The 16,128-nt window shown below is 38.1% G+C and overlaps 1 protein-coding gene across 14 annotated transcripts in view; it reads right to left on the bottom strand.

Moving 5' to 3' along the window:
- Positions 1-16,128, bottom strand: part of TENM2 (teneurin transmembrane protein 2) — a 1,380,893-nt gene that overhangs the window by 248,790 nt on the left and 1,115,975 nt on the right. For all 14 annotated transcript variants that reach the window (XM_001370043.4, XM_056811550.1, XM_016433795.2 and 11 more), the window contains one exon: positions 5,555-5,793. In XM_001370043.4, coding sequence (XP_001370080.1) covers positions 5,555-5,793 — 239 coding nt within the window. The remainder of the gene's footprint in view (positions 1-5,554; positions 5,794-16,128) is intronic.

The raw sequence follows: 16,128 nt of genomic DNA, 5'->3' as shown, positions 1-16,128 counted from the left end.
AGAAAAAGAGACAGAAGGGAGACATGATACCGAACTACTTACATGTTAAAAGATACTAGGAGAAGAAGAGGGACCAATTATGTTCATTTGTTAACGAAGACAGAACTAAAAGTAATGAGTTTAAACTATGGAAGGGATCATTTAAATGGCATAAAGTATCTGGGAAATCAGGCTAACTTGAATCTTTACAGGAGACATCAGAGTCACTATGCTAGAGAACCCAGAATCTTTGGGGAGCCAGGAAACCTGGGTTCTAACCCCAGCTCTTCCACTACTTAGCTATATTATTGTAGGCAAGCCACAAACTCTGAGCCTCTTACTGGTGTTAAACACAGGTTGTTGTAAGGATAAATAAAATAATTAGTGAAAGTGCTTTGGAAAATTAAAAAATAAAATAACACTTTCCAGAAATATAAAGCTCCATTACTTCATTTCCTGGCTAGAGCACTGCACCTGGAGTCAGAAAGCTCTAAGTTTAAATCCTGATCCACACTTTTACTGGCTCTGTGACTCTGAGAAAGGCATTTAACTTCTTTCAGCCTCAGTTTCCTCTTCTATAAAATGGGGATAATAATAGCACCTACCTCAGAGGGTAGTTGTGAAGATCAAATGAGATAGCACATGAGCAATTTGCAATCATTAGAGGGATATGTATGAATAATAGCTATTATTATTCTATAGCATAGAATAATAAGTGTATAGCATCTATACACTTATTAAAGGAATGTGCTTAACGATACTAGGGTAGTATTAGTATTTCTTATACAATACCACTGAATTTATGACATTGACCTTGTAAAACCAACTCTGTCAGGCAATGTGGTAAACTTAAGATTTGAAGCTTTTGTTTACAAAGATTCAGCCCTGATATTTAGTCAATCAATCGAACAGTAATAAGTTACTCAGTCCTTGCAATGTGTCCCCCACTGGGAGAAGTCTTGGGAAAACAAATAAAAGATGGTTAAAACCAGATCCCATCCTCAAAAAGTTTTTATCTCATTGGGGAAATGGTGGGAAACAATCTGTACATAAATAGAAATATTCAAGATCCGTATACTGAGACAAAGGAAGATAACCTTCTAGGAGAAGGCACAATTCCCAAAGAAAGATGAAGGTGAGGGTTGGAGCTGGGGGTGGGGTTTTCTTGAGAATCAGAGCCAAAATTTCCCAAGTTACTCCCAGAGGAGACTATTTCACGGAAGAACATTATAATTTACTATGAGTTCCCCTAGTGAAGTGAATGAGTTTACATGGCTTCCCAACATGCTTAATATACTTCTGGGGAATAGTTTTATGTATGCACTGGGAGAACTGTGCTTTTGGAGGTCCTGACCCAAGAGTCACAAAAGATCCTTCAGCCTCAGCAATATTGGCAGGACTTCTGGGGAGCCAGCTCCCCTTGATGTGATAAGGGCTACGGCCTTCTAGTCTGCAGAATTGCTGGTAGAGCTCTGTTATTACATCCACCCACATGCCTGAATCTGTGAAAGAACTTGTCATGTAGCCGATCCCGACAGCACTGCTCATTTCAGGAAAGTTTCCTCTCAACGGGTTTGAACATGCATAGAAAATAATTTGACTTATTTGCCACTGAAACTGGTAGACATTTACCCAAAGCCATTCCCAAAACAAAACAAAAGATGACAACATGGGATTTGTCTTATGATTTTTAGGATCTGTCCATTATTAGAGGAAATGAGATGTGTCTCGTTAAGGACACGAGTTTGGGTCTTCAAAATGTTTTTTTTTCTTAACTATGGGAGCCTAAGTTTTGGTTTTGTCCCTTTCCTTGAAGTTGGTCTGTCTCTCTAGTTGTTTTCCAGGCAGGCAAGAACTGTTCTTCATCCTGCCTTGCTCTATACTTATAATGTAGTGTTTATGGCCCCACAGCACTGCATAATTAATACTAATATTGCTTTTCATTTTCAAAGTGATTTTCATACTCTACTGAGTCCTCAATACACTTCAGTTTTCCCATGAAAATAATCATCAATCCCTCCAATTTTACAGTGAATAAATGGACACTCAGGATGCAAACTGTAATCCCATGTCTATGAGTATTGGGTCAGAGATAGGTTTCACAAATTACCAATTTCTTATCTTCTGTTTTGATTTGACCTCCAACTCAGGTAAAGGGGCTATGTAGTTATAGGGCTATGTCAGGGATTCTTGAATGTTTTTGGCCTCAGGATGTCTTTGTCTCTTAAAAATTATTGAGAACCCTCCCCACTCCCAGCTTTTGTATGTGGGTGGTATCTATTATTCTTTGACCACTAGAAATGCAAATGTCTTTTATTTGTTATAAATTAAAATGTCTTTATTTCAAAAATAGTTTTGACCTCACAGATTACCTGACTGAGTGTTAGGGACCTTCAAAGGGTCCCTGGGCAGCCCCTTGAGATCCATTGGGTTATGTGATCACTACTATTACTACCCTGAAAACTGGCCAATTACATCATTCATTTTGAGTTATAAACTGTTTCTCAATGCTCCAGGGTCAAAACATAATCTTACCTAAAGCATATATAATCAGAAATGATGGATTATAAACTAATAAACTATCTTATGATGCTCAGCGTTAGCTTCCAGTGGCCTGCAGACGGAGGATAAAAATGTTACACAATCCATCATTTACAAGCTACATACTCGATTAAAACATTAAGAATTCTCACTTTACGATTTCCTATTTATATGATTCTCCCTTACAGAAAGCTATTATATTTTAACTGTCAAGCTCAATAAATCAGCTAGTATCCATCTATCTCTCTACAACAAGTCGAAGCTCACTAGGGACCTTATTTGGCTGTAGTTGACACTCCCTTCACTTGTAGGGCTGTGTTCTCCATGGTCCTGACCTACCCAGTAGAACATCAGCCTGAGAATTGAGCACATGGGACCTCTTTGCAGTTTCCAACAGAAAGTCAAATTGTAAAGTGATTCCAATGGAAAATAGGGCTTGATTCTTTAGAGTCTCTTAGAGACTTCATCCTGAGTAGTCATAGGAAACTTGCTAAAAAATGCAATCAATTGCATTCCAGAGCTTGACAAGAAATGATAATACACACCTCTCTTCAGATGGTTATGTATTTGGTGGTGTTTTATACACCAGAGTTTATTTTCTGCCTGGAATGCCCAGTACCCTCCTCTAGCCCTTCACCCCTGTAGAGACAATATACTCAGAAACAGTAGGGATGTTGAGGTTAATGTTTAAGTCACAGGCATCAAGCCTGTCGGCCTTCAATCTCTTCTGAAGCTGGGGTTAAAGGCACAATCTCCCTTGATATTGTTACCAGCCCTTGGCTATGACTGTCATTCTCTTGCCATATAATTCAGGGAGCAAAAGGGGTAACCTCATAGGTATCAAGAGGTACTCAGGGTCTCCCTCCCCTACAGCAATAAGAACTTTCTTCTTGGCTATTTGTTCTTGATTGATATTTTCCTGGCTTTATTGATCTCACTAGGACCTATTCCAGCCTTATGCAAGAAGGCTTTCCCAGGCTTCAGTGCCTTCCTTCTGAGATTATCTCCATTTTCTCAATATATATCTTGTTTGCATCACTGTACATAATTTTTCTCACTTGTTAGATATTTTGGGGTCGTTTTTGCCTCTTTGTATGCCCAGCACTTAGCACAGTGCCTGGCACATAGTAGGTTCTTAATCAATGTTTGTTGACTTTACTTTGCTTAAGATCTAACCCTGGAGGGCTAAGTTTTCTATGCTTCCAGCAGGAAGATGCATGCCTTCCACATACTCACTGGACCCAGGAAGGAACTTCTACATCTTGTGCCCCAGTCCATATGTGAGGAAGGCAGAGCAGCTGCTCCCTAGTCACACGTCAGTGCATTTGTTTCCTTATAGAAGAAGTGTACATAAACACAGCCTGGCAAGCTACTTGTGTTTGCATCAGGGGATCTTTCCTCACCATATTCCCTGCCCAGTTATGTACTAAGTACTTTAGTCGAGCAGGTCAGGCTCTCTCAGAAGCATTCATCTCAGGCACCAACTTGGCTTCTTGCAGGTAGCAGAAATGACAGAACCCATGTGGACAAGTCTCCTTTCATTTGCCAGGTAGATACAGTGGGTGATGAGTGAGGAATGGGATGAGACTAACCTATGTACCCAGAATGTAAGCTGACTGTTGGCAGGTGTCATATATCTTTCTTTTGGCTAGGTTAATAGCAGGCAGCTGCATGTGCAGCTGATAAAATTGAGAGAAATTGGGAAAAGGGCTAGGAGTTTCTGTGACCTAGAATGATGACTTGATGACAACAGAAAGACTTTCCAATTTGCACAGGCAAAACATTTTTTGGAGGGAGAGGGAAGGACTTTCACAATTGACCAGAGAAATCCTGGACACATGCTTAAATTAAAACCTGGGTCAAATGTCACTTTTGACTTTGACTGGGTACTACCACAGGTCCAGCATGGCAAACAGAGAGCAGAACTTCTGAGATTCTTGGCTAAGAGTCTGGGGCTTCAGCAGAGACTAGATATTGTGCCCAAAGGGTGGTATGCATGCAGATTTAAATCTCTAGTCAAGAGAGTGAGTACGGTCTAGTGAAAAGGATTGAATCTGAAGTAATATGCCCTGAGTTTAAATCCAAATTCTGCTACTGCTTGTGTGACTTTAGGGAAATCAATTTCTCTATCTAAGTCTCAGTTTCTTTATCTATAAAACGAAGGAGTTGAACTCTTTAAGTGCTTTTAAAATTCTAAATCTCTAGAAGTTCATAATGTAATCATTTCATTGTTACATACTGTGAAAACAAGTTCTATTTTCTAGTGGGCTGGTTAGAGTGAGCATAGGTGTCCCTAGTATTAGAGCACAGCATAATTATCTAGCTTATTAATCTGAGTCTTAGGCTGGGTTACTATATAGTACAGAAAGCACAAGAGTGCTACTGTGATTTGAGTTTGGTTGAATTGGGTGGGGCAATGTGAGGATGGAGAAAGGGAAAAATGTCAATCACCCAGATTAATTTCATTTCTTAGGGAGAGCTATTTGAATGTTATGGCCTCACTATCTTCTCATATCTTTCCTCAGAGGCATGGAAAGTAAATTGGTCAGGCTTTTAAGAAACCTAGATCATCCAAATGGCTAGCCTTGTTCTTGGGTTGTTGACTGGTATCTGATCACAGCTTCATTCATTTAAAACAATAATCCCACATCAGAATCCAATAACGGAGAGGCTAGAAAGGCAACTCTTGGAATAAGGGCTGGTTTTGCCAATAATAAGCATCCTAAGTTATATCCAGGAAAATGTGAAGTCAGAATTTTTTAATCTTTGTTTTGCTAAAGGTCATTTGGGATCTTGAAGAGAAGCTCATCAGCTTTAATTAGCTTTAAGGGGAGAAAAATCACTTTCATCCATCATTCACTATTCTGTCTTGCAGGAACTGATAAATGACCTGCACCAACTACAGGGGATCTGTAAATTCACTCTAAATATAGCAACTCCCCCTACTCCCTTCAGATATGCCATACTTGAACCTCTTTAAAAGGAAAGCGCCTTCTGACCAACAAGAATGAGAAAGACTGAAGTTTCAACTCACCTATGAAATAAGCCAATAGAATAGCAAGAAGCACTGCAGCAGCAATAGCAGAGAGAGCAGCACATTTCCAGCTGCAGTATTTAGATGGCTTCTTCAGCTTGAAAGCATTCCTGGAGAAAGTATTCCTGGGCAGGAGTCTGGGAGGTGGCGTATAAACAGTTCCTGAGGTCAGAGGGTATCCAGGAGAAGAGCTGCTGAAGAGAGGGGTAGTTCCAGAAGATGTCTTAAACAGGAAATGTCTGCCAGGAAAAAAAGAGGGAGAAAAGGCAACATTGACCAAGTGCAACTATAAAGGGTGAATTATGGCTATATTTCCTCATTAACTTTAAATTAGAAGAGTCATTTTTGCCATTATTTTGTTTTTTGAGGGGGAGAGATGAAGCCTTATTATTTAATCTGCATAGGAAACCCCTAGTGTGGAAACTTTCTCCTCTAATGCAGATCAGTAATCTGAATTTTATAGTCTTAGAAAGCTAACTCAGGCACTGAGGGTGTCAAAGATGCCTACTCTACAGCTTATATGTCTTATCTTGGAGGCAGATCTCTAAGGCTAGTCCCCTATCTACTCTGTCAGGCTGCCTCTCTTGAAATAGAAAGCTGTAGCAAATTAAAACAGTATCCTCTAGAGCTCAGTGGGCAAGGGTTATAGTGTGATGCTAATATAATCCATATTCTCCACCAATTTTACTTTAAAGTCTCATTTGGCATGAAGAAGACTCTGGGTTATAAGAAACTATGCCAAAAGAACACAAGTTCTGCAAGGTCCTACCAGACAAGCAGGAACCTATTTTAGCCTATGTGCATATCGATCAGATCAAAAATATGTACTATTTCAATACTTCAAAGATATAGATTTTTGGGGGGAGGGTTCCCTCCTTAGAGAATATTAAAGAGCACCGTAGGTACAGTGGGGCTCAAAGGCAGGATTCAAGTGATTTGTGAAGTTTCTTTCCAGGTCCAGAATTCCCTCATAAACCTAAAAATTTCAAAGTCATCTGCAAAGGACTTTGTTTGCAATTTGTTTTGTTTTGTTTTGCTTTGTTTGCAATTGCTTGTTTTTGTTCTGATGCCTACCTAGGACAGTGAATCTGGCAATATATCCCATAATATATAATACCTATATTAATAAACATATATGTATACACATAGAAATTCAATTTAAATAAAGCTGTCTTTGATAGTAAACATCCTTCTGTTGCTGTCCAATTCAACCAGCCTCCCCTGAGGGATCTAATCAGGGGGTCTTTAGCCTAACAAACATTTAGTGTCATCGGTCACACTATTTTCCAACCCAACCTAAAAATGGATGCTTATAGATAGGGCCTTAAAAAGCATTTTAAGTCTAAGTATTTTAAGGATTCCCAGTTCAAGTGATATACTAGCATGACTGACAGCCATGTCAGAAGTTGAACTTATAGCTAATTCATTATTTAATAAGGCCATCATTAGAATAAATGGCTAAAATTTAAATCTTCCTGGATACATGTAAGGATATTAGACCAAGGCTAAGATTTAGATGAAACCAAGAATGTTGGCTTCTATTAATAAGGCTTCAGTTTCCTTCCTAAGACATTTTTCTGCTTGATCTTGATTGAAATGATAATTTTGAAAAGTGGATTTTCTGGCTATGGTTACTTGATACAACATTGTGAGCCCCTACTTCAAGATCTTGTTTAAAATTTGACAAATGTCAAATTCAGGCAAGGACAATTTTGAGAAAGGCTTTTTAAATCACTAAATAATAGCCCACTGACCTATGATTAAACCAAAACACAAACAAAGCAAAAAAGCCTGGGTGAAATATATCCTTTAAAGTATTTATGGAACTACTTAAAATGTATTTGTGGAGTGTGGGTGTTGATAACAGACTATTAAAGAAAAACAAAACAAAGATATGCCTTTCTTAAGTGAAAAACTATATAATAAGTAATTAAAGATTTAAATACTAATAAAACTTTAGAAGTTATCTCATCTCTCTTCTCTTTCATAGCTAAACTCCTGGCAAAAAAGCAATCTATACCAGTGTCTGTTTTTTTCACTTAACACTCACCTCTAAACCCCCTGCAATCTAGTTTTTGTATCATCACTCAACTATAATTGCTTTCCTCAGCATTAACAATAATCCATCCATTGCTAAATTCAATTGTTTTTTTCTCAGTTCTCATTTTTTTTTGACTTATGTAACATAAAACTCTGTAGACTACCTCCTCCTAAATGCCATCACCTCCCTGGGTTTTCATGACTTGACTTTCCTAATTCTCTTTCTATCCATGTGACTGCTCCTTCTCAATCTCATTTGCAGGATTATTGGCCTTGTTCTAACCAGGCAGCTAGCATCAACACAGTCTTTTACAAATATCTTATTTGATTCTCACAACTCTGTAAGATGAGTGCTAGTCCTCATAGGAGAAACTGAGGCAGAGCATTTGTTTTATTTTATTTTTATGAAGATTTCAATAGCATTTTATTTTTTCAATTACATATAAAAACAAATTTTTAACATTCATTTAACAAAATGTTTGAAATCTCACTTCTTCTAACATTTCCTCCCTGACTTTCTCCCTGACTCCTCTGGATGGCAGGCAATCTGATACAGATTTTACACATGTAATCACATAAAATACATTTTCCATATTTGTCGCTTTGTGAGAGTTCTCAAATGGAAAAAAATGATTAAAGAAAATGAAATATGTTATTCAAACTCCAGTTCTTTCTTGGAGGGAAGAGGCAGAGAGTCCAAATAACTTGTACAGCAATACATAGGAAGCTTGTTTGAGGCAGGAAGGAAACTTGGGTTTTTCTGACATAGAACTTATCATTCAATTCATTGTGCCACCAAATTGACCTCCTTCCACTCTCTAAATTTGGATGCCCCTGTGTTCTCTTTTCTCTGTATACATACTTTTGAGGTAATATCATTAGCTTTAGTGAATTCAACTATTTTATTTCTATGCAGATAATCCAGAGGTCTATATATCTGTGCTCAGACTATCTTAGAACTGCTGTCTCACACCATCAGCTAACTATTGGACATCTTCTGGGCATCCATATACATCTAAATTCAACATATCCCAAATAAAAATAATTATCTTTCCTCTTAATTATTCTCCTCTTCCTAAGTCAGGAAAGAGATCCCTAGGATCCTTCCACTCATCCAGATTTACCACTTTGGAGTCATACTCAACCTTTCCCTCTGTCTCACCTCTCACATCCAATCAACTACCAAGTCTTGTTGGAATAAATTCCATAATGTACCTCACTCACATTCACTCATTTCCACTCACAGAGCTGCCACTACCACAGGCCCTCATCACTTTTCATGGGGTCTACTGCAACAGTCTCATCCCTGGTGTCCTAGCCTCTAGTCTCTCTTTTCTCTAATTCAGTGGTTCTCAACCTCTCAATTTGTAGCAATGAGAATACATAATGCATAACAGGTTTTTATATTCTGAATCATAACTGTAGCAAAATTACAGTTTTGAAATAGCCACCAAAATAATTTTTTGGTTTGGGGTTACCAAAACATGAGGAACTGTATTGCGGGGTCACAGCATTAGAAAGGTTGAGAACCACTGCTCTAATTCATCCTTCACATACTTGCCAAGTGGAGATTCCCAAAGTCTTGGTGTAACTATGTCATTTCTCTGCTCAAGAAGACCCAGTGACTCCTTCCATATCCCCCTCCCAAATAACATGTAACCTATTTTTTTTTACCTTTTAAAACCAATAGTAATTTGGTTCCAGGCTACTTTTCCAGGCTTTCTGCATATTATCCTACTACATACACTTTAAATAATAGTCCAGTTGACCTACTCACTGTTCTCCATAAGCAGTATTGCATCTATTATCTCCATGCCTATGTTCAGATTGTGCCCAAGCCTGTAATGCATTTCTTCCTTACCTCCACCTCATAGAACCCTAATTTCCCTCAAAGTTTGGCTTAAATTCCACCTCCTAGAGGAACTCCATACTGATCTAGCAGTTGCTAGGTAGGTTCCATCAAGCTGGAAATGATTCAAAGAAAGAGCTGGCACCAGAGGACCAATCCAGCTAAGTATACTAACATTCATATTCAGAAGGCTGGCACCAGGTAGGGGATATTTTTTTGGCCAACAGTTCATGAGAAAACATATACTGAGATATCAATTACTTACTAGCTCCATCAGTAAAGGGATTACCCAGACCAATGAAATTTTGTCTCTATCTGATAACTCAGGCAACTTGTATAAAATTGGGATTATGTTCAAATGGGGTATATGCAAAATAATATTATTGTACTTGAGTATAGAAGTTTCACTAGTTATAGAATCATAGAGTAAGAGTCATGTAATCCATGCTCTAACAATCTGTAGGACTAAAATATAACTAAATCAAAGACTTCTAAGATGCATATTATTCTAAAAGTGAAGGTTCATTTGAGAAACCCAAATTTACCCCTTTCTGAACATATTTAGATATCTGTCTACATGTGTACTCATACATAATTATATTTTTTTCTGTATCATCACATCTTCAGAGGGGAGCTACTCCCTTTTGGATTGGAAATTAAGCCCTATAGGGTAAAAGAAGCCCAATGACATCTGCTACATTCCAAGACTGCTGATAGAACCACTTGTAATTATTTGGCTTGAAAGCTTCTATAAAGATACAGTACACACCACTGAGAAACACATACATTAGTGATATTTCAAATGGTATATAGGTTGGAATAATCTCTTTGATGTCAGAAATAAGATTGATTGTTACTGAAAAAGTTAATTAGGTAACAACTGATCTGATCAAACAGTCTCAGGTAATAGGGAGCCAGGTCTCTTTTCCATCACAGTGCAGTCATGAGGAACCAACTCAGTGTTTCCATATAATTACAATTAAAAGGATACTTTTCCTTTTCATGTTTAGAATAAAAAATGTGTTCTCTTTGGATTTATGTTCAAAATTGTTCTTTGCACTACAGCAATAATAGTTCACATTGGTTGTGTAAAGTGCTTTTGTACTTTATATCATAAGAATTAACTGACCATTTGCAAAGTGCTTTCATAGATGATAATCTTCATTTGGATCAAGTTGAAATGAATGAATAAACTGAACATCAATATCATGTCAAATGTAATAAGTATCTTGGAACAGTAAAAAGATACTTAGATTTGGAGTCAGAAAGTTGGGGTTTAATGGGTTGTACACAACATACAATAATCCAGAGTTTAGCCCAAACCAGATTAAAATTTAACTGGGAAATATTTAGCAAAATAATATAAATACAATAAAACCTAGAAGAAAGTAATATGTGGTTTTCTAAGTCAATAAGTGGTCCACAGAGATCCTTATTTATGGTTAAATGGACTTCATTTCTATTTGAGCTTGACACCACTGATCTCTCTAGGTGTCCTCTGAGGACTCTTACAGTTCTAAACCTGTGATCCTAAGACTGTAGAAAGTGATTATTTTAGGGACCAAGATATTCCCTAGATCCAAAGTAGGGACATTGGGGTTACCAGATAATCATTTTTGCTTAAGATATAACAATACAAAAGCCATCCTTGGGATCTTACAGGGTTTGTAATCTTCCAGAGAGTGACCTGGAGAGAGTCTATTGTCTCATTGGCGGTTTGTTATGCTAACTTTGAGTCTACTAAGTAAGTATTGTAATTACATCTTTCAAGAAAAATTTAGGTAAGATGCTAAGATAAAGGTCTGGTCAGCCAACTCCGTGAAGGCATAGAAAGGATCCAGAGGATGGCTCTTTATTTTTTTCCCTGTATTGGATATTAAGGCAGTTTTTCCCCTTATGGGCAAACTTGGTGTGTTTCAATGATTCATTTGTGATGCCCCTGGTGAACTTCATCCCAGCAGTCGGCCATGGAAGTAGTTCAGCTTAGGACTCCAGGCATCAGCAAAAATGTGTAGTTTCCAAATGCTCTTGACATTTTTCAAGCACAACTCAATTGCATTCAGAATTGGCCACTTGTGCCTTGGAAATGAAAGGCAAATGAGGGGCCCCCAAAGTGCTGCCCTTGAAGCTTGCTCATACACCAACAGAGGCTTCCCAGAGAAAATTTGTCCTTGGTTTCTTTATAAGCTAGATCTTCCTTTATTTCTCTTCTTCCCTTTTTAATTTTGTTTCTCTGCCTGTCTTTCTCTTTCCTTGTTTCCTTTCTCCGTAGTTCAAACACCACTTTACCTGCTTCTCTATCATTATTGCAATATCAAGGAAAGATATTAATGTTAAATTCTCTCTTTTTGCAATAAAGATGGCATGAATTTCATACTCTAAACAAAACTAACTTGGCAATACACTGGAAATCCTGCACTAACCAATCTTTTGTTTCATTGTTGCTAAATGTTAGTGTTCATCTTGTGAAAGTGTGGCCATTTAATAAGAACTCAAAGTGCATCTAACAGGTTATCCCACCTCCCCCACCCCCAAGTCTTTGCAACAGAGCATAAACATGGATCTTAGTCAGAAGCTTGGCAAGCTGTTTTTTTTTCTTCAGTGACTTCTTATAAATTAAGGATAAGTAATCTAGTGGGGATTTTAAAAGCTTCTAGGATTATTAAAAATATACTCAGAGAAACAAAAGCTAGAGAGAGATTTCCAAACAATCAGGATCCCATAAAAATTAAATTTTGAGGCATTCAGTTAATTCTTATGATGTAATGACAGCCTTGTTGAACTAGGGTAGATATTAACTAGCCAGGATACCTGGCTCCCTTCAGAGATTTCCCTTCCTTTCTTCTGAATGAAAAGTCAATCCAGGGTAAGTCCAGTTGTGAACTTCACCCAAGCTCTCTGCTGAAAAAAAAGAAAAATTAAAACTCTTAGCATGAAGCACTATTTGTAATACTAAGCCATTGGGACCCTAATAGATAGTTTCCCTATTTTCTGTTTGCTTAGATTTATTTCCAGGAACAAATCCCAGCAGAGCTGAGAAACTGAAATGTGGGTCCTGCACAAATAATTGTGCTGCCTCCATCCAAGAGGTCAAGAATTTTTTTTTAACCCAGGTTTCCTGTCTCTCATCTCACTGCACCATTCAGTGAACAGGGCCAAAGACTAATAATGCAGAAGGACCCTCTTCTCATGAACTCTGATGCAGTGCCCGTCTACTTGGAGAAGATTGAAAGCCCAGAATGGTTTCAGCGCAGTGCAGTGTGTGCTAAATGTAGGTCTGGTTATCAGGAAAGCCAGGCTTCTGCTCTTGTTCTATGGAGAAAATTGACCTTACTCTAAGAGGTTCCCCAGTAAATAGACTTACAGGTACAGAATGTGACACAAGAAAATAACGATACACAGCCCATTAATCCCTAATAGATTTTTAATACCATACATGCTGCGGTAAAATTTGATAAAAGCCAGGAAAAGCATGGAGGTTGGAATACACATGGACTGGCACAATTACCATCCATGAAGGCGTGATCAGTGAGGGAAATGCAGGTAAGTGAAGAGAGCGTGCTGGAAATCTGAGGATTTCATCATATCTTACCGGTCTTTGCATATGCCCTTTGAAGCATCAGGTTTATTGTCTCTAAAGCACTAAGTTTAATAAAGTAGCAGCCCATAAAGGGTACTGTAGCATGTAAAGCTACAGTAATTAGGTTCTCAAAAGTTATAATAAAACATTTAGCTAGAGACAGGTTAAATAACCAGCACACTTTTGAGCATAATTAGTGCATTCCTCTCTTAGCTGAAGGAATGAGAGAGGAGCAGGCTTTAGATGCTCCGCCTGCCTCCAATTCCAATTCAGCACTTAGGGAGATTTGGAGGGTTGGTAAAAGAATCAGAGAACAGTCAGAATTAGTCAGGATCTAGCTTTATGTACACAACTAGTTACTTTTAAAGGCTTCACTTCCTGCAGAAAGTAAAGGCAAACTGGAATTGTTATGGAGCCATTTACTTTTAGCTATACCCTGACAGTCATTCTCTGAAACAAACTCTTACTTTTCTACCTTTGGTGTTTGTTTCAGAATTCAGGGGGAAAGGTTAAAAAAAAAATTAGAGAAGCTGTTTTGCCCAAACTGTAATCCAGTCCAGTCAACTAGCATTTATTAAGAGTCTACTATGGGGGCATCTAGGTGGCAGAGTGGAGAGGGCACTAGAACTAGAGTCCAGAGGATGTAGATTCAAATCTAACTTCAGACGCTTTCAGACCTTGGGCAAGTCACTTAACCCCCTTTGCCTAGCCCTTGCCCTTCTATCTTGGAGTTGTTATGAAGACAGTAAGAAAGGATTTTTAAAAAAGGGTCTGGTAAGTGCCAGGCACTGAGCTAAATGCTGGAGATACACAGAAAGGCTCTCAAGGAGCTGATGATATAATGTGGGACACAACAAAACAAACAGCATGGGCATACACACACACTACGAATAGAAGATATTCAATAGAATAAAGGTGCTAATATTAAGGGGGACTCAGAAAATGCTTTTGAAGAAGGTGAGACTTCAGCTATGACTTGAAGGAAGTCAGGGAAGTGAAGAGGAGGCTAAGGTGTAGAGGGAAAGAATTCCAGCAATGGGCGTCAGGTAGTAAGCTGTCTAGAGAGTCTAGACTAGTCTAGAGAGAGGAATGAAAAGGAAACCATTGTTCCCGATCATCATTTTGCTAACAACTAGTTACTATTAAAGGAACCATTTCCAAAAAATGCTAAAGTCAAGACGCAATTAGCACCCCAAGTCTTGGCCTTAATTTGCCAATGAATTCCTCATTGCCACAACTGGGTATTTATGCCATAATTCAGTGGGCATTTAATAAAATGCCAGTTTAAATGAGAGCAAAACCGTCCCTCTCCTTACTCTGTCCCCTATTAATTCATAGGAGCAATGAGAGTAATTTTGATAACCATTCCATTCTCCTTCTCCCCTAGAGGTTAGTAGGTATGAACAATCACCAAGTTTAGTCTCCCATATAAGAATTGGAGATAGACTTTTTAATTAGACCCAAAGGAAGAGGTCACCTAGGCAGAAAGAAGAAAAAGACATTCCAAGGAAAAATATAGCTGAGGACACTAACATAACTGACTACCCAATGGGAGAGTGTCTTAAAGGGAAAGCTGATTTTATTTATTTTTAAATGGAAAAAGTTATTCAAAAAAGTTTTACAAATAAAGCTTCTTTTCAATTTGGGGTAGGAAAGCATAAGCAATGACTCAATTAAAATAATTAACATTCCGGTGAATACTTTACATTTTGCTTTCACTGTCTCCAAAGCTCAAACTCAAATCATTTCTGATTCAGTGAAAAGGCTTTTAAGGTTTCCCAGCCTTAACCTTTCAGATCAGGGAGGGGGGTGGGGGGAATGTTACAACATTTGCATATGTTATAAACAACAGGAAAATCCTCGATTTTGCCCTCTTCAAAATTTGCAGTCATACCCAAAATACTCACAGCTGGAATAATTAGCAACTCAATTTATTGCCTTCCGTTTTCTAAATAGAAGCCTCAACTCTTGATATTTAAATAGTGTCACACTGTGATATCACATAACAACATTTTTCATGGTAAAACATTTTTTCCTTCTAAAATGATATACTACTCAGTGTGACTCCTAAGGCTTGCCTGCCCTTCTGTCTCTCTGTCTCTGTCTGTCTGGGCCTCTCTCTGTCTCTTTCGTACACTCACATTTTCTCTCCCTCATTCACATGCACATTAACATATACAAATACTTAATATCCTTGTAAGGAGATAAGAATCTCCCGATTCTTTAGGACTCCCTCCAGTCAATGTTATTATCTTGTTTATTTTCTTAGATTAACTGGGAAATAACCTTCATACATGGAAACTTCTATTCTGAAGTCCCAGTGTGGGGCAAGGAAGTGACCCTGAATTCTCAGGGGCCGCAGCTGCAGAGTGGAGCTCTGTCTGGCAGGCTCGTCTCTGCTGGAAGGCTTCAAGTCTGGGCCACAAGCCCTATTTGTTTTCTCAAGGAGCAGCCTAGTTAACTACGGAGAGGCTCATCACCTGCAAGCTGGCCAGCCACTAGGTGATGGATTCTTTGACCACAACAACGCATGAAACAAAGAAAAAGACAGACTAGCCTTCAATTCTGTGCAGAAAACATGCTGAGAAAGGGTCCTTAGGCTTTTATCAACCTATCACCGGGATCTGAGATATACAAAGGCTTAATTAAGATAGAAATATCTGTCTCCTGTTCCCATAAACATGAGACTCTTGTATAGTGACCAACAAGCTGATATACTAGAGGAGGAATCAAAACATATGAAAATTGATATTTTCACTAAAAAGGAAGCCAGAAGACATAAAGATATAGCTAAATGAAAGAGTGGTTCAAAAATTTCCTTGAAGATACAAAGGGAATGAGGGAGATGGTTTTTTACCATGCCTCCAAAGGCAATCAAAAACACAATTTTCTATTCTAATACTCATGTAAAATATTTACCAAAAGATCATTATGAAGATATTTCCAGTTCATAAGCCAATACCATTCATAGATACTAAGGTAGATCTGGAGAAAGAACTATTGGAACGATCTCTCTAATCAGAGTATTTACAGTGTTATTTTTGGGGTTTGGTTATGTATGAGCTTACTCTTACAACAATGACCAATATGGAAGTATGTTTTGCA

The sequence above is a fragment of the Monodelphis domestica genome, chromosome 1 (genome assembly GCF_027887165.1).
Source record: "Monodelphis domestica isolate mMonDom1 chromosome 1, mMonDom1.pri, whole genome shotgun sequence".
NCBI classification, from domain to species: Eukaryota; Metazoa; Chordata; class Mammalia; order Didelphimorphia; family Didelphidae; genus Monodelphis; species Monodelphis domestica.
The sequence above is the reverse complement of the archived record's forward strand: the minus strand, read 5'-3'. Positions and strand labels throughout refer to the sequence as shown.